This window comes from Bombina bombina, chromosome 4, assembly GCF_027579735.1.
Source record: "Bombina bombina isolate aBomBom1 chromosome 4, aBomBom1.pri, whole genome shotgun sequence".
Lineage (NCBI taxonomy): Eukaryota > Metazoa > Chordata > Amphibia > Anura > Bombinatoridae > Bombina > Bombina bombina.
The window spans coordinates 436,600,872-436,627,545 of record NC_069502.1 but is presented as its reverse complement, the minus strand read 5'-3'; the positions used below and the strand labels follow the sequence as shown (position 1 = coordinate 436,627,545).

The following is a 26,674-nucleotide window of genomic DNA, read 5'->3' as shown; positions in this document are numbered from 1 at the left end:
CTCGAAAAGGGAATACCTCACTTACTTTTTGCCCTTCCTGGGAGCTGTGTGGGTCTGGTGGTGCCTTGATCAAGTCCTAGTATGTCAGGTGGATCCATGGGATTTCCCAGGTACAGCCTGCAGGGGGAACCAAAGCACACATCAAGGTCTAACTCATCAGTGCTTTCCTAGATTGAAAAAAAAATGACTAGGCAATGCATAGAAGTTTTTCCTGAGATAATTTAAAAGCAGAATAAAATGGTTGTTTTTAGCTACACTGATATTTTTTTAAGTAAAATGTAGAAGCAATTCAGAAAAATTACTAGCCAGCTATAGTATATAAGGAGTCAGTGAAGGCATGCGTGTGTATGGTTAGGGACATGAGCCACGCTGTGAAGTTAAAACCGCCTTAAAGTGAACCAAGGCGGTTTTATCTTTCTTTTCACTTGCCAATGTGTTTAAAAACATGTTTGAAATAAACTATATTATGGGTGCAATAGCGCTAAGTTTAGTTAAACACCAGCACAGCAAAGTATTCAATTAGTATTCAATAAATACTGTACCTGTAAAATAGTGACAATTACTGTAGTACAATTTGCCAGACTATAACACTGAGACACAAATTGCACTGTAATGCTGTAAACAGAGTGAACTGTGCATAACAAAATGGTGCCAGTCGCTTTTCTTGCAAAACCACAAAGATTATAGCAATGTTTGAAACTACTTGGAGGTTGAACTTCAGCTCCACAAAGCAGCGTATTAATGAAGCGCTGCAAAGTGAGGTATACATGTGTGTATATATATATATATATATATATATATATATACACACACACATATATATATATATATATATATATATATATATATATATATTGTTGGTTGCCATATCAGGATATACGATTGCCTAATAGGGCTGTGTACCTAAAGGAACAATTAGGCAGTCAAGGTACTTAACATATGCTTCAGTTAATTGCTCAAGTAATCTATTTGCTGTTTTTTATGCTTTGTATAATAGTTTGCTGTAAAAGTAATTCCATTGGACATATAAATGATTTTGTTAAGTTGTGATATAAGTAAAGGGGGAATAATATATCCATCCATGCACCTTGGGCATATTTTGTTTATTTTTGTTGATTAGATTAGGTTACCAATAACCATAAAGGAGCATGGTCTGATATTCTTACTAGTGTGATATCTATACATGAAACACTAGAGGTTTATTCTGGACAAGGTATTGTATATTTTGCACAGGCATGTAAAGTCATTTTGTTCTTGATTTTGTAGCCACCACAAACCTATCTCACCCATGGTATATATAAATGTTCTAATATAAGCCCCTTTTTATTGCTGGTCAAATAGGACTGAGCTCCAAATAGTCAAAGAGATATCGTTATAGAATCTAGAGGTAGGGCGTGGCCCAACTTGTAGTCCCATCCTATCATTAAGGGACTATTAGAATACTGTAGTAGTTTAGTCTGCAAGTCTCAACAAAATTATGGTTGAATTTCACAGGGCCCGTATACGTTGCATTTATATATTTCTGGTTTGTTATGTGTAAGAGCATAATAAAGTACCTGCCTTTTTTATCAATCAACAAGTCAGATAAAGTTACTGGAAGTCCTTTCCTAATTAATATTGCCATTATATTTTTCTACCATTGGTGAGTTATTTTTATAAGTCTATATCATACAAATTAGATGATAAATCTGACACAAGGGTGTTACTAAACATCTGCAGTTATCTGGAAACCATAACTTTGAATGTTAATATTGATTCTTTGTCTGTAGGGAACAGTTTAATTTTATTACTAACTGATCTGATGAATATGTGCACCAGTTGTAAGGCATGTTCTGTAATCTCTAATTTACTTGTCACTAAAGTCAATCTTAATGCTACACAAAGTGTAAATTTATATCTTTCTATGTAACACACAAATAAATGATCAAATGTGACTGATTTATCAAATAAATAATTTGCCTGTTGATTACTAACCTTTCTAATCACAGTTATCGATTTCCCATTTGCTGCCTACTCCAATCAATCAATCAAAAAAATAAATATATATATATATATATATATATATATATCCCATTTGGCCAGATGCGGTGACTAACCTTTCCAGTTATGATTTTATCTTAGCTGTGAGCTAGCTGGTGAGTGCTGGGTGTTTCTATGTGTTGTATTACTTTTTATTTGTAATCTCCCTTGGTTCTTGCACCCATTCCGGACTGGGGTTAACTGCCTGTGGCTCTGGTGACATCACAGCTTTTTTGGAGTGCTATTTAGCACCCAGGGCTGGATGTTACTGAGTCACAGGATGTGTACCTGATCCGGTCTTGGAGTGCAGTTCCCTTCCATGTTTTATATATATATATATATATATATATATATATACATATCAATCACACATACTGTGCCAGCTAATACACTCTCCTGCGTCATATCTTGTGAAGTATTAATATTGCAGAAGCCATATGTGTGTGCACATGGGTGACTGTGGGTCCTTATGAATGTCTATGACGGGAGGCCCTTCATGGATTTTTGCACCGGGGCCCTGGAGTTTCTAGTTACGCCTCTGGATATAACTGCTGATTTTTTTTCTGCCAGTGCATTACTATTATGAAAGAGACAGAAACACTAATGCCTTAAACAAAGCATTTATACTTAAAAACAAACAAACAAAAAAAACACATTTGTATTAAAATACAAAAAAAGCACTAAACACTGTCCTACAGTTACTTTCGCTGGAACAGAAAGAGTAACTGGCCACAATGGATTACATATATTCCCAATAATATTATTGTTTTTCCAATAGTTGTTTAAATTGCTTTGTTTACATTGATTTGAATATATTTTCAATCTACCTACTTTTATAATTATTTGTGGTAACAGATTATAGATCACTTGCCTACCAAATCTTTAGAGTTCTTGGTAGAAAATACAGTTATAGGAAGTAAATCCATACAACAATAAAATATATAAGATGCTCTTTGACAACCCAGTTAAATCCCTTTCTACAAGTTCAGAGTTAAAGTTATTGAAGCAGGATATGATGATAGACAAATGGGTGTTTAGTAAGCCTTCTACTAAGGGCCAGATGTACTAAACCTTGCAAGTTCAGACGTGGTTTTTCACGCCAACCCTCGCAGAGGCTGATCTAGAGGAACTATATTAAAAAGGGGCTGTCCCTGCGAGTGACAAGATGCAGACATCCCAACTCTCCCTGAAGTTTAAGGAGTCTCCCTGATTGTAATAGCGGCTCCCTGATGCCAGCAAATGGAAAGCAATCTCCCTGAAACTCCAAGTACCATGATCCAATGTGGCCCAAATCCGGAAAAGTGTTTCTTTAAGGAATGCCTTTAGTTGCTGGGACATTATAGAACCCTCAAAGCATGCATCAGTAACCAAAAAGCCCCCACTGATTCTAATAAAATAAAACACAAATACTACCTTATTTACTGCACGTAATTAAACTTCATATTCTAATATATTTAGGCATTCAACAAGCGTACGATCACTGAAAAATAGGTTTGTTGTATGTGGTTGTGCAATAAAGTTCCTTTTTTTTAAGGGACAGTCAACACCAGAATTTTTGTTGTTTAAAAAGATAGATAATCCCTTTATTACCCATTCCCCAGTTTTGCAAAACCAACACTGTTATATTAATACACTTTTTACTTCTGTGACTAACTTGTATCTAAGCATCTTCTGACCGCCCCTAATCACATGACTTTTAGTTATTATCTATTGACTTGCATTTTAGCCAATTAGTGCAGTGTCTGCCACTAGCCACAAGCGTGATCACAATGCTATCTATATGGCCTACATGAGCTTGCTCTCCCCTGCTGTGAAAAGTAAATAAAAAAGAGGTAGCCTTCAAGGGCTTAGAAATTATCATATGTGCCTTCCTAGGTTTGCTTTCAACTAGAATACCAAGAGAACAATTGTTGATAAAAGTAAATTGGAAAGTTGTTTAAAATTACATGCCCTATTTGAAAAATGAAATTTTTTTTTGGACTTGACTGTCCCTTTAAGTGAGAAGCTACTTTAATGATAAGTCTCTATCTTATTTAGGGATTCAAGGTGTCCAATATATAACTGGGGGGGGGGGGGGGGGCGGCGCAGTAGCAGGTGAAGCCACCTCCCTGAAATAAGATTTTGCAGATTGGGATGTCTGCAAGATGTGTCCTATTGAAAGTAATGGACCTAACTGGAAATGGACACTTTGCTCCTTAAAGCAAAGTTATCAGTGAGCAGGAGGCGCACTTTAAAAATGAAATCCTGCAGCCAATATAAATCACATTACGCTTCTTTCTGAGTATAGCATCGTCCAATGGTCTATATTTTCGTATGCATGTGTTTTTCTATTAGGATTATAAGTATTCTGAGTGTTTTGAGAAAAGCTCGCAATATTTTAGTTTGCAGGAAACATCTGTGAGATATGTAGTGTGAAAATCTTTACAGAATTACGCTGGGATTATTAAATCAATTTCATATACAGCCCATTTCATGTTCAGCCCATTTTACGAAAAAACAACAATTACGTTTTGTATTATGTACTTATAAGAACAAATTTCTAAGTGTATTTTTGCACATGCTGTGTACATAAGTTACGATTTACTCTGTGCATATTTAATACAATTTATTCCTGTCCGATTTACATACAAATTTTACGTTTTTGATCGATTTTTGGTGAAGAATTTTGTTACGATTTTTGATGCACCTTAACAATACCGTACAATTTTTCCTGTGTATTTTTGTGTGAATGGTTCAATTATTAGTTTTGTAAGAATTTTAAAATACAAATTTTATTGTGCTCTTTTGTAATGTATGCATCTCCTCCCTATATGAAAATGCAGTATATGCACCTTAGCGAGACACCTTGCTTTCAGGGTAAAAAGTGGCTTTAGATCATTCCACCAGGGAAGTAGAAGTACTGGAGAGCATTCTTTAATAATCTCGGCCGCCCAGAGACCTTTAGATCAGGGGTCGCCAACCTTTCGGACCTCAGGGACCACTAAACTCACAATTTTGAATCCGTGGACCACTAACATGATTTTATTTTTTTAAAGGTACAAACCTCTATGACGTGTGTGTGTATATACAGTATATATATATATATATATATATATATATACACACATTATATATTCTCTCTCTCTCTATATATATATATATATACACAGTATATATTTATTCTCTCTCTCTCTCTCTCTCTCTCTCTCTATATATATATATATATATATATATATATATATATATATATATATATATATATATATACAGTATATATTTATTCTCTCTCTCTCTCTCTCTCTCTCTCTCTCTCTCTCTATATATATATATATATATATATATATATATATATATATATATATATATATATATATATATATATATACATACAGGGAGTGCAGAATTATTAGGCAAATGAGTATTTTGACCACATCATCCTCTTTATGCATGTTGTCTTACTCCAAGCTGTATAGGCTCGAAAGCCTACTACCAATTAAGCATATTAGGTGATGTGCATCTCTGTAATGAGAAGGGGTGTGGTCTAATGACATCAACACCCTATATCAGGTGTGCATAATTATTAGGCAACTTCCTTTCCTTTGGCAAAATGGGTCAAAAGAAGGACTTGACAGGCTCAGAAAAGTCAAAAATAGTGAGATATCTTGCAGAGGGATGCAGCACTCTTAAAATTGCAAAGCTTCTGAAGCGTGATCATCGAACAATCAAGCGTTTCATTCAAAATAGTCAACAGGGTCGCAAGAAGCGTGTGGAAAAACCAAGGCGCAAAATAACTGCCCATGAACTGAGAAAAGTCAAGCGTGCAGCTGCCAAGATGCCACTTGCCACCAGTTTGGCCATATTTCAGAGCTGCAACATCACTGGAGTGCCCAAAAGCACAAGGTGTGCAATACTCAGAGACATGGCCAAGGTAAGAAAGGCTGAAAGACGACCACCACTGAACAAGACACACAAGCTGAAACGTCAAGACTGGGCCAAGAAATATCTCAAGACTGATTTTTCTAAGGTTTTATGGACTGATGAAATGAGAGTGAGTCTTGATGGGCCAGATGGATGGGCCCGTGGCTGGATTGGTAAAGGGCAGAGAGCTCCAGTCCGACTCAGACGCCAGCAAGGTGGAGGTGGAGTACTGGTTTGGGCTGGTATCATCAAAGATGAGCTTGTGGGGCCTTTTCGGGTTGAGGATGGAGTCAAGCTCAACTCCCAGTCCTACTGCCAGTTTCTGGAAGACACCTTCTTCAAGCAGTGGTACAGGAAGAAGTCTGCATCCTTCAAGAAAAACATGATTTTCATGCAGGACAATGCTCCATCACACGCGTCCAAGTACTCCACAGCGTGGCTGGCAAGAAAGGGTATAAAAGAAGAAAATCTAATGACATGGCCTCCTTGTTCACCTGATCTGAACCCCATTGAGAACCTGTGGTCCATCATCAAATGTGAGATTTACAAGGAGGGAAAACAGTACACCTCTCTGAACAGTGTCTGGGAGGCTGTGGTTGCTGCTGCACGCAATGTTGATGGTGAACAGATCAAATCACTGACAGAATCCATGGATGGCAGGCTTTTGAGTGTCCTTGCAAAGAAAGGTGGCTATATTGGTCACTGATTTGTTTTTGTTTTGTTTTTGAATGTCAGAAATGTATATTTGTGAATGTTGAGATGTTATATTGGTTTCACTGGTAAAAATAAATAATTGAAATGGGTATATATTTGTTTTTTGTTAAGTTGCCTAATAATTATGCACAGTAATAGTCACCTGCACACACAGATATCCCCTTAAAATAGCTAAAACTAAAAACAAACTAAAAACTACTTCCAAAAATATTCAGCTTTGATATTAATGAGTTTTTTGGGTTCATTGAGAACATGGTTGTTGTTCAATAATAAAATTAATCCTCAAAAATACAACTTGCCTAATAATTCTGCACTCCCTGTATATATATATATATATATATATATATATATATATATATAATATATATACGAAAAACAGAAAACAGCACTCACTGGTCTTGACAAATACTGGATTTATTCAGTGACGTTTTGGGGCACCCTGGCATTGGAATTGAACTGTATCTCTCTCTCTCTCTCTCTATATATATATATATATATATACACACACACGTACTGTACATAAACTAGTATAACCATAGCTAAGTTTACATTATGTATATATTTACACATTTTTAAGAATTAGGTCTCAGGTACCGATAGCCATACTACTAAAGCAATACCATCAACGCTTATAGAACTTAAGTGAATCACTATAGTCACTACCGTTGTTGCACAATACTATACTCTGGTACCTGTATCGATACTACTATAGTAATACCATTACTACCTACAGAATTTAGTTAATTATTGTTACTAACTACCATTACTGCAGAAAACTATACTTAGGCATTCGGAGTAATACTACTACCACTCACAAGAAATAAAGTTAATTGTGAGAGCAATGATCACTGGTACATGAGTATATACTTTGGTATTTGCAGTGATATTACTGCAATACTATTAGTTAAATTAATCAGTATAACAACCATTGTTATTGCATAACACTATACTGTGGCATCTACAGTGACACTACTGTAGCAAAATCACTGCTGTTTACAAAAATAAAGTTACCTATTGCAATTACCACTAACAATATATCACGAACACATATGCACTGCTGCTTTGACGTGATAGTGCATAGCAATAAGTGCCTTTTTAATGCACACTTAGCTATTGTTAAACATATTGAAAATACACATATAGCAGATTGCATTTAAGTTTGAAATAATAATATTTTGACAGTATTGAATATCTAGGCTACTTTTAATGGGAATCTATTCCAGAATAAATGGTTGCGTATCATTATAATAGTACTGTTTGGATATTTTAGTTTATGAAAATCAACTTTATTCGATATAAACCTCTATATCACTGACCCGTCAGGGAACTATAAGTGAATGAATTTAGTTGTACTTCACACAGGTCTGTTTACATGAGATAGACTTTATCCAGATTCCAACCCCAGACTGGTAGCTCATTGTTATACTAGGCATTCACTACAGCAAGAATTTACAAACAGTGAACGAATAAAATTAACCATACTTTGGTGAATACAATACTACCAGGTGATGGGTAATATATACTTCTAGACTGGATATATAAATACTAAGAATAACATTAGTTATTTTAAGTGATTCACATTGATACCACAATTAGTAACTGAACCATAATACTGCTAGTTATAATATCTTAGGTATTTTATATATAAATTAAAGCCCAACACTGGAACACACATATTGTTTCTTCTACTGGACAACCCATATAAACCCAGTATTTCTTGTGTATAGTATTTCACATGTGAATGTTACTTCAAATAAATAATAAACTCATATCATGGATTACAGTAATACTCACACAAGTGTACTATGTCAGCATTAATTGACTGGTTATCTCACTTAATATCCAAATAATTACTGTGAACCAACAACCTTCAATCAGTTATATTAAGAAGTAATCCTTCACTCTGTTGTCTTATACTAACCTACACAACATTTACCTAAGCTTTATTCAATTGAGCCTTTGTGCCACAGTGATCTGTGTATAGATCATACCGCAATATTACTATTTGGGCTATCATACCCCAAAGGCCTATTTATAGAATTTTTGTATATAAAGGAATCTATACATGACTACTCTATCCTAGGTTTTTAATTGTTTTTGTTTCCCCCTTCTCCCTTATTTTTATTAATATTAAATAAAAGTTAAGTTTTATACTCAGGAATTTGACGCCGCCCATGGGTCAAGACAGTGAGTGCTATATCCGCATTCTTTCGTGGAAGTGACTTTATCACCTCCACTTCTAGTGTTACTGTACATAAACTAGTATAACCATAGCTAAGTTTACATTATGTATATATTTACACATTTTTAAGAATTATTTTTTGGAATTAACTAACTGAATGACTGAGAGAATACTTCCAAATGACAGATGAATGGTGAGTGGCAACTATTAAGCTGTAAACAGAGAGGCAGAAAGTGGGATAAAAAGAATTATGTTTAAAAGGACCACAAGACTTCCAAGTTACCTCCCCAGTTAGGAATGATTCAAAACTACTTATGATCATGGACAAACATTGGAGTCATAAATTAAGTTTATATCAGAAAGCTCTCAATATGGATGTGAGCTAACCACGACTGATGTTACTGGCAATTACTATAATACTGGTGGGATATGGCTGATTTGCTGGATGGCAATTACTGGAATTGAGGTGGAATGGCTTTGTGAGTGGGAAAATTATTAGAATGAAAAATAATTAATATTTAATAAAAAAAAAAGAAGATAGCGGGGAGGAAGATAAACAGTGATGTAAGTCCTCCTAAAGGAATTAGGAAAACTACTACAAAGAGACAGGTAAAGGGAACAAAATAAATTAGATAGAATTAATTTTTTTTTTAGGATTTTATTTTCTTCAATACTTTAATTCCACTATTTCAAGCCAAGACTATACCAACCTATGCTGGCTTTAGAATGGAAGCATCTTCCTCTTAGCAGCGCACCGGACGGAATGAGTTAAAAATACAATCTAGTTACGCAAGTTGCGCATTACTATGCAACGTGCGTAGGGAGATTGCAATTTAAAGGGACATTATACACTCATTTTTTCTTTGCATAAATGTTTTGTAGATGATCTATTTATATAGCCCATAAAGTTTTTTTTTTTAAATAAATGTATAGTTTTGCTTATTTTTAAATAACATTGCTCTGATTTTCAGACTCCTAACCAAGTAGGGGAGGGGGAGTGTCTTATTTGCCACTTGCAGTGGGCTTTCCAGCTGCCTTTTCAACACAGCTAAACTGTGAGCTTCTAAGTAAGTTTTTAAACAGTTTTATACTGGATTTTTATATCAGTATCGGTGCATCTTATTCTTTATAGCAGTGTCTATTACATGCAGTTATATGAAAATGAGTGTATACTGTCCCTTTAACTCTTCCTCTGTCGGTTTTCACTGATGTCCAGCCAGGCACTGTAGGAGTTGCGATGCGACAGGGGTGACACCATCAGAGGAGATTAATTCCTGCTTGATGGTGTCAATGACCACCAACATCTTCTCGCGGACCACTAGTGGTCCGCGGACTACGGGTTGGCGACCGCTGCTTTAGATCATCGGGCACTAATAGAGAGTCAAAAACTTTAACAGGAAACCCCTTCTCTTTATTCCTTTTCCATCTCTCTTCACAGTTTTACCATTCAGCTAAGTAAAGAGGGAGACTCACACGAAGAGGAAAGTGCCAGATAGGACAGGAACACCAAACCAGAAAGGAAATGTGTTCATGTCCAGTCAGAACGTGAAGAAAGGGATTTAAAGGTAAGTACAAAAAAAAGTTTCTCTCATTGCCTAGAATCGTCACACAAGAGATGAGTGTATACAACTTTTGTGCCAATGCAATGTAAATCCCCATATGGGAGGTCATATCAGCCTGGATACAAAACATTACCAAAACTATAAAAAGGAGAGAACTCATGAAAAACAACTAAATGGAAAACTGAATCATCTGAATCAAAAACATTAAAGGGATACAATTGTATTGAAATATGTAAAGATAGCATTGTAGCCGTTATATGCAAATGATTAAGCTATCCTTTACAGTAAGCTACCCTGACACTGCATCTGAACAAGTAGAATGTGCAGTTATAGTAAAAGGTGAAACTTTACCCTCTTATGTGGTATGCTAAAGTAATGGCTAAACAAAGAAAATTGAGAAGCTTAAAAGGGACATGAAACTCAAAATTATTCTTTCATGATTCAGATAGAGAATACAATTTTAAACAACTCTCCAATTTACTTATATGATCATTTTTGCTTCATTTTCTTGGTATCCATTGTTGAAGAAGCAGCAATGCACTACTGGGAGTTAGCTCAACACATCGGGTGAGACAATAAAAGGAGGCATATATGTGCAGCCATCAATCAGCAGCTTCTGATCCTATCTAGATATCCTTTTCAACAATGAATACCAAGAGAACAAAACAAATTAGATGATAGAAGTAAATCGGAAATTTGTTTAATATGGGTGGATGACACCAATTTTTGTTAGGAAATCAGTACAGATCTAAAGATTCCAAGACCACATTATATATAGTGAACAAGTGCAGTGTGCACGAAACATATCTGCTGAGGAACACGGCTATGTACAGCATATCTTATGCAACACTGGATGTTTTTACTATTTTTAGAATTAAAGATTTATTTTTTTACAACTTCTTAAACTGCCTACGGATCTGTGCTTTGGACTTACCTGTATATTCTATACGTGTGTATATATATATATATATATTTAAAATATATAGATGATAAAGAGAGATAGGGAGAAAAGATCTGCACTCACTGGACTTTCAAGGTGTAGCAATTTATTGTGAGTAGGGACGTTTCGGGGACGTTTCGGGGATCAAACCATCCCCTTCATCAGACCATAAAACATTTTTTTTTGGTCTGATGAAGGGGACGGTTTGATATCCAAAACGTCACTATTCACAATCAATTGTTACACCTTGAATATCCAGTGATTGCGGATCTGCTACTTCTTCTATGATACTTTATGTTATGTGCATTAGCTGATTCTTTTGGTAAACGATTACCGAATATGGCCAAGGTTTAGAGCATTTGTCTCTTTTTGTCGCCGTATTTATTCGTGTGAAAGTGCAACACACAATAATCTAGATTTGCACAGCTCTAAATCACTGTTTATTACCAACTGAAAAAAGAATTGGTTAAGACCCTAAAGCTATTTATGTGACTGACAGAAAAGGGATTGAATAATTGCACTGTCTGTGTGTCTTAAAGTGAAAGTAAATCCTAACGTACAAACGCTAGGATTTACTATTGAAACAAATAAAGGTGACTTTAATTCATGAAGTATAAGATACTTCATGTAGAAAGCTCCTTTATTTGATTCAATCGATCGCTGCTCTTAGCTCTTACAGCAGCCCACGGCTTTTCACATCTTAGCCAATAACCTGTTCGGTAAATCTGGCTTGGCGCCCATGGGAGCCGGATTTACCGCACGGCTATTGGCTAAGAGGTGAAAACGTCACCTCTTAGCCCAAAATTTTTTTTAGCCGTGCGCTGCTGTAAGAGCGGCGATTTATTAAATCAAATAAAGGAGCTTTTTACATGAAGTATCTTATACTTCATGAATGAAAATCACCTTTATTTGTTTTTAATAGTAAATCCTAGCATTTGTAAAACGCTAGGATTTACTTTCACTTTAACTACAGGAAGGAGATTGAATCAGTGTTCTCTATGTGTTACTGAGAGAAAGTAATTTACGGACTATGCACTGCATGTATTATTTTGTGTTTTACAAACTGCACAATTGTGAGAAATACAAAAGTGGGAAATACATAACAGTCAAGAGTGCAGGATGACACCATAAATCTCTGTATACCTAGAGCAGAATGAAACCTAAGCATCCCACTAAATACGCTAGAAATAGATTACAATGTGCTTATTAACAATTCTATACTTATGCAACAAGCATTTATACTACCCAAATCCTGATGTTGCACAATGTCATAAGGGGAAGTGCATGTGATATTTACGTAGCAGAAGTAAAGTTCACTAAAACAACCTGCACCAATATGTTTATCTATATCTCAGGTGTCAATGTAAAGTGAATGCTCATCTAAGCTGGTAACTACCAAGGCCCAGCATTTACTTTTCTACTGGAGACAAGATCAATATGTTTCTAAAGAGATATACAGGAGGCATTGAATATCTTATGTTTTAGTTTTTCCAAATTAAAAACGATCACAGCAGGAAAACCTCAAGTTGTTCGTTTCAATTACAGGGATTACGATGGGAAGGGTAAACTATAAGCAAAGAGACATGATTTTTTTGGTGATAGATGGAGCTCTTACAACGAAATCATGACAGACAGTAATGGTTTCCTTACTCATCAATCCGGTCTGGGTAGCCCCAGCAGTGTGCAAGAACAGTGTCTCCATGACCAGTGTGGATAAAGCTGTTTTTAAGAGGTCGGCTGATATCATGGGCAGACAGACCAGCCACTGATGTCACTGCATTGCGAGGGAACTGTCCCACCTTCAGTGTACTCTTGTTCTGTCCTCTCCACCAATAGTTTTCAGCCCTATAAAAAAGAGCATTGTATCACAGATATATGACAAACTAGTTTATTATATTACTGTAGTCTTCCTAAACATAGACACACAAATATAAGTACATACATACTATGCGTATATTATGTATACTATATACTAATATAACACATTTGAATTGAGTATGAAAAAAAATAAAACTTGCCTTTAGTAGCATCCAACCTTTGCTCTTACTCAGTGAATTGTTTAAACCTTGACTAAGTTGTATGTGAGTTAATGCTACCACACACTTTGTTTTCCTCTGCATGAGTTACGTGCTGAGTACAGTTGATTCATTCATCCAGTTTACACGTGTGAGTACATAGTAAGCGTGAGTCAGCTCTGCTTCCTGTCAACCCTGGACAGGCACGCTCAGACAGAGCGCAAGCCCAGAGACTTTTGTCGGCTTCAAGCACTCCTTCCTGACACTTTTGGCATTCCTTCAGTCTCTTACTAATTAACCGGTTAAGGACGTCAGAAACTGAGGGGGCTTTGGGCAAGAAGCAACAGGTTGCCACTATCCAGAAAAAACTTGGGATGTTTGTCTAACACAGGAAAGAGGAAACTTTCTATATATTTGACAGAAACCATAAGTTTTATTTTTTTCGGTGTCAATGCACACCTGCCATAAAAGCTATAATATATCCCTTCTGTCTACCTAATATAAATTATTGTAGGATTCTTTTCTATAGGCACATTAAATGTTTGTATTTGTAGTGAAATTCAAAGCAATTTAAGCTACTTTATTAGCAAATACATTTCATATTATACATTACACATATACATATCACAGAATTGTCATAGAATCACCAATGCAGTTTTCCAGTTGAACCCAACAAAAGCAAAAAAGCACTTTACATAACAAAGCTACTAATAAACTGTCTATATTCCAATCATATGATAAGCAATGTCTTTAAAGTCTGCTATTAGGGACTGGCTGAGACAGGGCAGTAATGAACACCACAGGAAGGTCAGAGGTAGGATAGCAGTATAAAAATGGAGGGAAGTGTAAAGTAGAGCTAATGGAAGATTCTTGTGGCAGTGAGAGCGTTAAGTTCCCACACTCTTCAAAGGTAGTTAAACAGCTCTCAATTTTAACAGGAGAGTCCATTCATCATTGTCAAAAGTAAAAATGACTATGCTGCTTAAGAGAAAAAGACTCAGAGGCCAAAGATGTCCAAAGTTCCATGTGAGACTTTAATTATTGATTATGAGCATTAACATTAAAGTATAAATGCACCATTTCCAGAGCTACACAGTATACATGTCAGGTGGAATTCTTGTCACATTTCTACTCTTTTGAGAGTTCACTCACTGCAAGAAACATACCTCTCTTCCTACTCATTTGACTTTTATGAAATTCAGAATTAAACACTTCCCCTTTCATATAGTCTATAATGAGAGTTTATATATATATATATATATATATATATATATATATATATATATATATATATATATATATAGATAGATAGATGGATAGATAGATAGATGATAGATAAATAATGTAACACATGTGTTCTATAGCAATGCTCCCCACACCTTGTCAATCATGGATTCCCTTTTGCTGGTCTGGGACTATTGATAAAAATCCTGGATTCCAAACCATTACTCAAGGATCTCATAGGCATTGCATTGAATGGAAAAAACTATACAGCAAAAACACAAACTGCCCCCAAGACTCCCCAAACACAGCTGTTTGATTCCTGTTCCCTGCACATTGCTTTCACAGAAGCAAGTCTTTTGGGGCACGTTTCTAATAGAACCCCAAGATGCCCAAAGACACGTATATGGAACACTTTAGGAGTAGTACATGATATACCTCCACATATTGTAACATTTCACTGGGATATTTTATAGAAAAAAAGGAAGCTTGTGCAGTTTTGATTTTAAACCATTAACTATCAGACATACAAGATATAAACAACATGTTTTCTACTAGGATGAACAACCCTTGTACATTCTTATTAAGATTCTAGATAATACCAGTAAATATTTTACTTACGGGACCTGAGAATTTTGCAGTTTAGCTTCTCTCCTCTGCTCTGACAGGACTTCTGTCCTTACTGTTCTGACACCTCTGCCCTTCCCCCCTTCTCTTGTAACCCATCCCTTCTGAAAAGATCAGCTCACCTGCCCCCGCTGTGTGGCTGCCAGCAGGAATGGGAGCAGTGTGTGGGTGTGTAAGAGTGTATCTAAGCTGCAGCACGCCATTGGTACACAGGCCGGGTCAAAGGAAATGAGTGCATTTAAGTTCCTTGTTTGTACTTAACCCTTTCTTTTGCAGAAGAGCGGTAAGGTATTAGTGTGTGGATATGCATCAAAGTACAGATGTAATTATATCATTGTGAAGTAAAGGTTAATATATTTATTGTCTCTAGTCACAGATGATTTTATCACAAACAGGCAATAAAACTGATCTGTCAATCCAATGGCAAATAACTATCCCTTTAACATCCTGTATCAGAGTACAAGTGTGAATGCAAATTGTGCAGTTTAATATATCTAGATTGTTTAACATAAAGGGGTAACCTCTTTCTTTGCAAAATAATTAAATACGTTAATTTGCTATTCTCCCAACTAATGCCACAAATATATATATATATATATATATATATATATATATATATATATATATAAATATATAATTAAAATAAATGCATTGAATGAACTGCATATAACTGAACGATATCTTATACTCAGAACTAAGAAAAAATAAATAACAGGAAGCTTTATACCCAACATCAGTGGCTTTTAACTTTTGTGCTACCCTAGGCACTGGGAAATCTGCTGCCCCCTGATTCCCCAATGCCCAAGAATTCATAAGAATCATCATACTTGCCTCATATATTCCTCACACCTGGATGCCAGGGATACATGGAAGAATACATGGAATAATCACCCCCCACTAGACAGACAGGCCATTGCTTTAAAATAACATGAATGTAAGTATGATATTTTGAGAACATAGGAGTGACATTATGCTACCCCTCAAAATTAGCTGTCTCTAACTCAAATTACACTCCTACGCACAATCTATAGTTTTAATTTCCAAATAATTCCATTGATACGTTTTTGTTTTTTAAAATAAAATACTGAGAATATCTAGTTATGCTTTACATGCACATGCAGAGCAAAATGTTAACACTAAAACAGTGATACATTTACTAGAAGCATTTTTGCCAATAAATGTAAATTGCAAATATCTTTCTATTCAAAGATGTAATCAATCTATGTGCATTTAAATTTTCACCGGAATGTCCCTTTAAAAAAAGTAAATAAAAATACCTGAGCTGATTTCTAATATTTACTGGTCATTTGTGCTAACAATTTAGAAAACAATCCTCTTAGGTACCTCTGTAACTGGTTTGCTATTCTGTTGAGAAGATTCATACGAGTCTTTTAAACCGGTCCTAAGGAAAGCCTTGCAAATGGAAAGATATGTAAAGTAAAATTTACCTTAAAAGGACATGAAACCCAAATTTTTACTTTCATTATTCAGTTAGAGAATGCAATTCTTCTATTATCAAATTTGCTTTGTTCTCATGTTATTCTTTGTTGAAGAGATACCTAGGTAGGTAGCAAGCACATGCCTAAAGCACATGAAAGGAAATAGTGCCCCCATCTAGTGCTCCTGCTAATGTATAACATTGTTGCAAAACTGATGCCATATAGGGCTTGATTTTTCAAAGCCCTACGGCTGCAAGTTCTCACAAGAACTTGCTTGCCGTAATTTAACAAGCAGCGGTCACCAGACCGCCACTTCCCTAACCTCTTCCGACCGAGGAGATTGAAAGCTCCTGCCCGCGCGTGATTGGCTGTGGGCGGGCGCAAAATTGCATTTGTGTGCAATGGTGATTACCTGCAGGTAATTTTGCCCCGCCACAGGCAAGCTGAGGAGTACAGGGGCGCGTATACGCCCCCTGTCCGCCTCAGCTTTGATAAATCTAGCCCATAGTGCTGCAGACATGTGCACACTTCTGAGCTTTTATCCCTGCTTTTTAAGAAAACAAAGAACATTTGATAACAGACGTAAATTGGAAAGTTGTTTAAAATTGTATGTTCTATCTGAATTTTTGGGGTTTTTTTGTGTCCCTTTAATCCTTAGTGAAACCAGATCAGTATTTCAATGTAAAAGAGAATGTTCTAATTCATTAGATTTTTAACTCCACAACAGTAAAAAAAATGTAAAAACACGCTTAAAGGGACATTCCAGTCAAAATTTAAAAGCACATAGATGAATTACATATTTGATTAGAAATATATTTGCATTATAGATGTATTAGCAAAAATGCTTCTAGTAAAAGTTATCACTGTTTTAGAGTTAACATTTTTCTCTGCACGTGCACGTGAGGCATAGCTAGATATTGTCACTGCACCCACATTTTAAATACTGTAGCAGCTCAGATCACCAGTGATACCTGTATCATGTCAGCAATTAACAAATTGAATCATTACCAGATGGTACAAGCACCTTAGGCTCTCAGAGCAAGCGCTGTGTTTAAAATGCTGGTGCACGGTGCATACTTAAATACACTTTTGAAACAGCTATAGCTTTTATTAGAAGCATTTTTGCTAATACATGTATATTACAAAAGTGCTTCTGTTCAATACCAAAATGCACCCACGTGGTTTCAAATTTTGGCTGGAATATCCCTTTAAAGTGAATGAAAAAATTCACGAATGGGTGCCGGTTTTTAAAAATACCCCTTCCTAAACAATGTCCCTACCTAAACACTTTCAAGGTGATAATTTATGTCCTCCTTTAATCACGAATGAGTGCCGGTTTTTAAAAATACTATTAAAAACAGGGGCACTTTCATTCATGAAACTTTACATTTCACCGGTGTTGATAAAATACTTACCTTTTCTTCTTGCAAGCCGAAGCAGCGATTCTGGCTTCCTCCAATCAAACATTGCCTGAGGCCACGCAGTGATTGGAGGAAGCCGGATCCTTCATTGCTGACGTATGAAGAGACAAACGGCGGGCGGGAAATCACTGCTCCGGCTTTGTGAAACTTTACATTCACTTTAAAGGGACAGCAAACACCTTTATATTTTAATATAAAATGTAAGTTATACACAGTAAAACAAATTTGCAATATACTGCTACATTTATTTCCCGAATTCACTTTAACAGTTACTATTTGCAAAACAATACGCTTTATACTAACATTATAATTGTTGCATACTCAAGCAAGATTGGCTCCTCCAAATAAAAGGTAAGTAGTGGGTGGAGTTTGGCTATTGAAAAACAATTGTAGCAAAACAAGACATCCATTTGTTTTAGAAAGTGTCTAGACTTGGCTGATACATTACTCTATGGCAAGACAACATAAATGTATTGTAATTGCAATTTATTTTCTGCCCATTTAAGTTCTACTCAGTAGCGCCAACACATTGCATCAGTTGAGCAGGACACGGTGTGTAATCCAATTTGGTGCACTATACACATGTAGCTGCCAGTCACCTCCATGACCTGATCTGAAGCTGCAATATGTTATTGATCCACAGTGGGATATTTGTTTAACCCCTTTTGCAGGGGTTAAACACATGGTAAGCAATGATCACTAATGCAAAAATGAGTGCTCAGGTGCAAAGGACATTACTATAAAAATATGTATTTTTATTATGTGTGTGTGCATAAATCTATTTTCTCAACAACAGAAAGGGCTCTTTTAGCATTAAAAAACTGCTTAACCCGCCCCTTGCTTCAGGTAATCCTAACAGTTAATCTCTCACAAACTCCACCTACAGAAGCAGAATGGAATATTCCATTCCCAGAAGGTGTGAGTATAGTGGGACATACCATTATATTTCAAAGGGATAAAGGCATGCTTCAATTTTTACAATATTATATCAAATTGGGATAGGAGTTTTAGAGCGGATATAAAGCATTTATGGGAGGAACATAAATGAGCACTTAACCATGAAGTGAAATACAGGATTCACTTTTTCATTGCACAAGACTCTCCATGCTTATTATACAACAACCTGGTAACAGCACTTCAAAATAGATTAATATATATAAAGTGTATAATTGATACTTCTGTGCCTTACTGATGTTGTCATGAATTGAAAGGTTCTCATAATGTCCCTACCTAAACACTTTCCAGGCGATAATAATATATGTCCTCCTCTAATTTAGTGAAAATAAGCACACATCAGTGTAAAGCTGCAGAATCCATCTACTATTCTCCTGATTAGCAGTGGATGAATTGTCTGTCAATAAACAGCCTATTTTCTGACAGTAACGATTTTAAATCAGTTGCATAAAGCGCTAAGCGTCTCTTTAGATAATTAGTGGCTTCTTTAGTATATGTGAGTGAACCTGGAAGGGGTTAATCCCAATCTGCTCTGTCTGTCCCTAAAGCCTGGACACGATCACTGGGTGTGGTGGTGACAGGCACTCCTCTGTGACTCACCTGCAGCTCTCCACCCAGAGTCGATGATAACCTACCCCACAGGGTGAGTCAGCGTCACAATCTCTGGAACACTGCAGAATCATCCCTGTAGTACAAGAAGAGGCTATGCTTGCCCCTGTTCTACACAAATACAGATTCATTCCAGTACATAAACTGCCTGTTATATCAACGTAACTATAAGACATGTTCTTAAAATATTTTGTACTAATTTCTCTTCAGGCCTCAGGGATTGGATACATTAGAGATTATAGCAGCAACATCATGGGTAAGCAGTTTTCATTTCCTGTCTATGAAAAGTAAAGAATTGGTACCTGCCCTCGATGACAGTGATGACATTGTTTATCTGAATGTGCAGCTTATCTGGCTCCTGGAAATCCTGAAGTGCTCGCATATCTGTGGGCTGAGCCTAAGGACAGAAAAGAGTAACAATTAAAGGACCAGTAAGATACAGAAGATTTGCATAATCAACAAATGTATCATAAAAAGACATTGCAATAGCACTTAGTCTGAACTTCAAATGACACATTTCATAGTTATGTCTATTTCCACTCTTCCTGCATGATGTGACAACCATAAGTCAATCACAAATGCATATACATATATTCTGTGAATTCTTGCACATGCTCAGTAGGAGCTGGTGAATCAAAAAGTGTAAACATAGAAAGACTGTGGACATTTTGGCCTAGATTACGAGTTGTGCGTTAGGGTTAAAAAGCAGAATTAAGAAGTCCTAACACTGCTTTTTAACGCCCTGTCAGTATATTTATGAAAATCTTAGCAGTGCTATCCAAATAATATATATAAGTTTATGGCAGGGTTATAAACACAATACAAAGAAATAGAAACCCTAATTAACCATGCATCTACTAGACCATACAATTAATATAAATATCTGAATTCTTTTATTTAGTTAATATCCATAAACATATTGAACTATATTTGCAATAAAAGGAAACTAAATAAAAGTTTATATGCGTTAGAACCAACTCTTAAGATATGCTATTCTTCTTACAAAACCCAGAACAATATACCTTCACAATTCAGCCTTATTTATTTAACACAATGGGACTAAAAAACCTTTAACATCCAAGCAATACAATTCTAAACAGTGTTTATAAAACAATAGGATAAAATATATATTCTGCTATTTAACTGCAATTTATCCTAATACAAAATTAACCGACAATATCAGAACTTGTATAGATGAGTTACTTAGCCAATTCAGACACAGATTTGAACAAAACCTAGGCTTATAACTACCAATTTAAAATACAATATACTTCACCAATTTTGAACCAATTCGTAGCGGTCTTTAGGTCATCTCATTTGAAAGAAGGTTTTTGCACAAATCAAGGATAAGTTTTAAGCTCCTTGCTGAAGTGAACTTTTTTTTTTTTTCAGGTATATCGCAGCCAAAATCAGATCACTAATTTTCAACAAGTTACAGACAACTCTCCCTTGTGCATTCAACACTCCCATTATATAATCATTGATGACATCATGTGGGTGGCACTACGGGAGCTGACCTTCCCATTGGTTATCTGGGAAGTCTAAATCGGATTGGCCCTTGGAAATTTCATTTTTAACAGCCAGAAAGAACCTTCTGGCTGTAGTTCTCGCAACATAACACCAGGTGGCAGCATACAGTACAACATAGCAATACAATACAGCATTTCTGACATTTTTAAGCAAGTTAATTTTTTTTTTTTTTTTCATAAAATGGTTATTTAATCAGATTACACTCTCTGCATTAATCATATATAACCCCAATTACAGATGGTTAATATTAGGTTATTTTTTTTTTTTGATTATTCTGATACCAAATATGTTATATTATTAACATTTTATTATATCAAGGCAATTTAATACTGCTAATTAGTAGCTTAAAATGCATTACAATTTTATCGGTATCCTGGCATTTATATGTGAATAATAGCTTATTTTTAATTCAGTATTGTACTGTATTCCAAGTGAATCCTGTCTATGTAGATCTGAAATAAGAAAATAAATGTTAATAATCACTTCTCTTCAGGTCCATAAACATCTATTCATGTTTTTAAACACACAGAGGCTAAGTAAGATCTTTTATGTTTTCAAAACATATAAATATATATACACATATATATATATATATACACACATATATATATATATATATATATATACACACATACATGCACATTCACTTCTATGTAGATTTGAGATTATCTGTCTGAAAAATATAAACAAAACAGAATTTATTACACATTTTTGACTGATTAAAACAGTTACCTCCCAAGCTTAGCAAATACCCATGTAATAATAATATAGAATTAGACAATTTCCCAAATTTCTATATTTAATACATTCTGGGGCATGTATTTAAACAGAGAGAGAAAAAAAAATGTTTATTTGCTGTCTGCTTACGTGACTTCCAGAGTCACATCTTAGCATTTGTCTGTGTTTTCCAAGGCCTTTATTGCTCCACATGGGGTCAATCCATGAGGAGTTGTAAGAGTCTTTAAAACAGCATATTTCCTGTTTAGCCAGCAGTGCAGATGTGTATTTGATTTTATTTGTGTCACCTTCCCCCAAGAGGGGTTTTCTGCAGTAAGTCTTCAAATAGAGATTCAGTGAGATAGAACTGTTGTATCACACGTGTCAAATTCCAAAGGGGTCCTTGAACACATTCTTTTCTCACCTCACCAAATGTTCTGAGGTTATAAAATCTGCATATATAGTCAAATGAATAGGGTCACTGAGCTATTTCCTTTAGAAAAGAAATGTTTGTGTTTCAAAAAGGCTCTACTGATCGTCAATCCTGATAGACGTGTATTAGAAGCTGTGTTCAACAAACTCATGTTTAATTAATCCTGAGGTCTCATCTAACATCTACAGTGTATAAAATATACATATATATATATATATATATATACACATATGTAATATTCATCATAATATTTATATACTCTGACATAAATCCCCCTTCCAACTTCAAATAGATGTAGGACACATGTATTTGAATTGGCTTAAAGTCAGTGGTATTTGATGAGGATCAACCGTATACCTCATAGACAGTCTCTTATGAAGAAAGTTTGTTATTTTGAGCTTTCATGTTTATCAGTTAGGCATCTTTAAATTACAGTATGTCTTTAGTGCATTTGGGGATATGACACTTCATTCTCCCTCTATGACTTGTAGTTGGGACCTGGGATGACATGCCCGCAGTTGATTTATATGTACCCATTTATCTATGAAACCTTCATTTTTGGGGATCCGTATTTTATAGGCCACTGGAGATATTTTGTCAGTAATGACAAAAGGACCTTTCCATGAGGGAAGAAATTTCTTCTCCCTAACCTGATCTCTTCCAAAGTTATAAAGATAAACTTTATCATTTATTTCATATTCCTTTTTGGATGTTTTGAGATCATAATAGGTTTTAGTGGCAGTTGCGGCTCTTTCTAAATTCCTTTGAGCAAATGCAAAGGCATGTTGCAGGTGTTTCCTTAGGTTTTCCACATATTGATGTGTATTGGCAGCGTTTATCAAGTTTTGGTCTGACGTACGGTACAGTAGATGCTGAGGTAGAACCATTCTTCTACCAGTCATCAGTTCAAAAGGTGACATCTTGGTAGCACTACTTGGAGTTGCTCTTAATGCCATTACGACTAGAGGTAGTTTTATATCCCAGTCTTTACCTGTTTCACTCACAAACTTTTTGAGGATTTTAACAATGGATTGGTTGTAACGCTCTACACCACCACTTGAGGCAGCTCTATAAGCAATATGGAGCTTTCTTTTAACCCCTAGTATTTTCCACATTTTTGTCATCACTTCGCTAGTGAAGTGGGTCCCCCGATCTGATTCGATTCTTTGGGGCAAACCAAATCTGGAAAATACATGGTTGATGAGCAATGCTGCACATGTTTCAGCACTATTGTTAGGTGCACTAATGCACTCTACCCATTTAGTGAACAGGCATGTCACTGTTAACATGTATTTGTTACCTCTTGATGACCTTGTTACTGGACCAATAAAATCAATTTGTATATCTGACCATGGCATTATCATCCCCCTTTTCTGCAATGGCGCTCTATGCATTGGTGCAGTGGGTTGGAACTGTGGGCAGATTAAACACCCTTGACAGTAGGTTTGAACGTCTTTCAACATGTGTGGCCAAAAAGCATAATCACGCAATATTTCATACGTGAGTTTGGCACCGCGATGTCCAGATGTGGGAGCATCATGGGCATGTTGGAGCATTAGACCTCTGAACTTGGTGGGTACTACCCACTGCTGGATGCCAGTTTTGGAGGTTCTAATTAACAAACCATCCTGTAATTTGAATTGTGATTTAGATTTTATTAAGATTCTCAGATCTTCTTTGCCAATACAATCATCTTTTGAGATGGGGTTGCTTTCAGGATCTTCTATGTGTTTATAGAAGATGCCTACAATGGGGTCTTCTTTTTGACTAGTGATCAGGTCCTCACTAGGAGAATCCTGACTCCATTGTACCAAGTTAGGCTCACTCTGTTGTTTTGCCTGGTTTCTGGTAATGGCTTCTACCTGAATTGCACCCATTAAATGGTCAATATTAAGGAGTTCTCCAGTTATGGCTCCTTGTTTGGCTAATGAATCCGCAAGGTCATTGCCTTCCTTATCAGGACCTAGAACTCTGGAATGACCCTTGGTCTTTTTCCAGTGTATTGTTAAATCATTGGATACTACCAGATTATCAATCTCGCAGAACAACTTGCCATGCTTGACTGGTTTGTTATTGCTTTTCTGCATGCCATTTCTTTTCCAAGTTGGCAGGTATTCAACAAAACTGTCACGCACATAATTTGAGTCAGTTATGATCACAAATTCATGAATACCATGTTCAATAGCCATTTCAATGGTTTTGAAAACAGCAGTTAGTTCTGCAACTTGACTGGATCTTGGTCCAATGTTGAAACCTATAGATATATTTGGGAATCCATTTGCCCCAGTTATACCAATGCCAGCGACTAATCTGCGCTCATTATCAATAGTGGCATGGTAAGAACAACCATCAACATACACCCAAGGTAATGTTTGGCAATTTTCCTCATTGTACATTTTATATGGGGAAAGCAATTGTTCCTCCAGAAAATCATCTTCTGATAATTCTTCCCCAGGATCTCTATCAGTACAGTCGTGGAGCTCAGCAAGTCCTTGTGCGACTGGATTCTTTTTATTCTGCTTGTAGCGAATTTCTAATGGCCAGCCTTGCAAGGAAAGAGTCCACGCTGTTATGCGGCTATTAGACAAATTCCCATCTCTTATTCTCTCACTTTGCAAATATAGCAAAGGCTGGTGGGCCGTTTCTACAATAATTTTCTCGCCCTGTATATAGCTGCGGAAATTTTGTAGAGCCCATACAGTAGATAAGAGGGCTTTTTCGCAATCGTTAAACTTTATTTCTACTGGGGATAGATTTTTGCTCGCATAAGCAATGGCTTTGTTCAAATTATCATGCTTTTGGTATAACACAGCACTCATGCTTATATCTGTGTAACCTGTCTCTAAGAAGAAAGGTTTACCACCTTCAGGGTACGCTAAGCAAGGTGCTTGAGTGAGTTTTCTCTTCAGCTCTCTGATGGCTGTCTCTTGAGACTCACCCCAGTGCCATTTCACATCTTTCTTTAGAAGAAGTAGTAGTGGTTTAGCTAATTCCGCATAATTATCAATGAATTTGCGAGAATAATTCGTCATACCCAGGAATGATCTCAATTCCTTTAAGTTAGTTGGGTTTTTAGAATTCACTATAGCTTCCACCTTTTTCTTCTGGGGATTTAATCCATCAGAGGTAACTTCATGTCCCAAGAAGTTTACACGAGTGCGGCACCATTGAGCTTTTTGCAGGGATAATTTGGCACCTGCCCTTTTAAGTTGGCTGAGGACATGTTTAAGTTCTGTGATGTGTTTTTCAAAGTCTGTGCTTTTGATTAAAACATCATCAACATAAGATAAGGTCCCCCTTTCCAGTGCGTCAGGCATAGCCTTATGCATGAATACAGCAAATTCATGTCCAGAATTTATGTATCCAAATGGAAGTCTCTGGAATGCATATTGGACCTTTTGGAAGGAGAATGCTAGCTTATATTGGTCCTCTTCATGTACCTTTATGGTCCAATATCCCTGTGCACAATCAATGGCAGTGAATATTTTGGATCCCTGCATTTGTGCTAGGCACTGGTCAATGTATGGTACAGGCCAGCCAGACATGTATACTCGTTTGTTTAGCTGTCTTAAGTCAGCACACAAACGCCATTGTCCATTGGGCTTAAGGACACCTAGAATAGGATTATTATAAGAGCTGTGCACCTGTCTGATAATACCTCTTTCTTCCAAATTCCTTATGATCTCTGCAAGAGAATCATATGAGGCTAAGGGAAGTCTGTATTGTTTGACAAATACAGGTGGCGCATTAGGATCTGTTTGTATTCTTGCAATGTGCAAGTCTGTGGTACCACAGTCATAAGAATCCTTAGCGAAAATATCCTTGTACTCCATCAGGAGTTCTCGCAGCTGTTGGCGTTCATCATCGCTAGAACAGCCATTAGCTAAGGATATTTGCTCTTCGACTATTTGCTGAAATCCTGGAAAGATTTCAGGCTGTCCTATTTCATAGGCTTCTTCCAGTCTAGAGGTGAGATCCCCTTGATTATAATTTACATTGCTCCCATGACTCTGGGTATTGGGGTAATCTTGCTGTTTGATTGGCTGATCAAACACTAGAGAGGCTTCTTCAATTTTACAGATGCCTTCCTCTGAGCTGAAGGGATAAATAGACTGAATATTAAATAGACCCTCTGGCATAGATGCAAAGGATTGTTCTATTAATTGTTCTTCAGTTAGGTATCCTTCAGGTATTAGCCCAATTACATTATTCTGGAATCCAAAAGTGTAATAACTTGATTCCAGTGCATATCCTATGGTAGTTCCCTTGGATAATGTTATATCCTGTGGGGTCATGTTATGCACAATAATATTTATTGGAACAGTTCCAATATTCACCATAGGAGTGTAGGTTACTGAGACACCCAGATTTTGTATTCTATGGGAGAGGCAAAT

General features: G+C 36.2%; 1 protein-coding gene across 1 annotated transcript in view; it reads right to left on the bottom strand.

Annotated features, from left to right (window-relative positions):
- TNK2 (tyrosine kinase non receptor 2) overlaps positions 1–26,674 on the bottom strand; it is a 555,703-nt gene that overhangs the window by 42,673 nt on the left and 486,356 nt on the right. The window contains exons 11-13 of the mRNA XM_053710269.1: positions 19,903–19,997; positions 12,965–13,159; positions 26–117 (exon numbers count right to left, since the gene is read on the bottom strand). Of these exons, the coding sequence (XP_053566244.1) occupies positions 26–117; positions 12,965–13,159; positions 19,903–19,997 (382 nt within the window). The remainder of the gene's footprint in view (positions 1–25; positions 118–12,964; positions 13,160–19,902; positions 19,998–26,674) is intronic.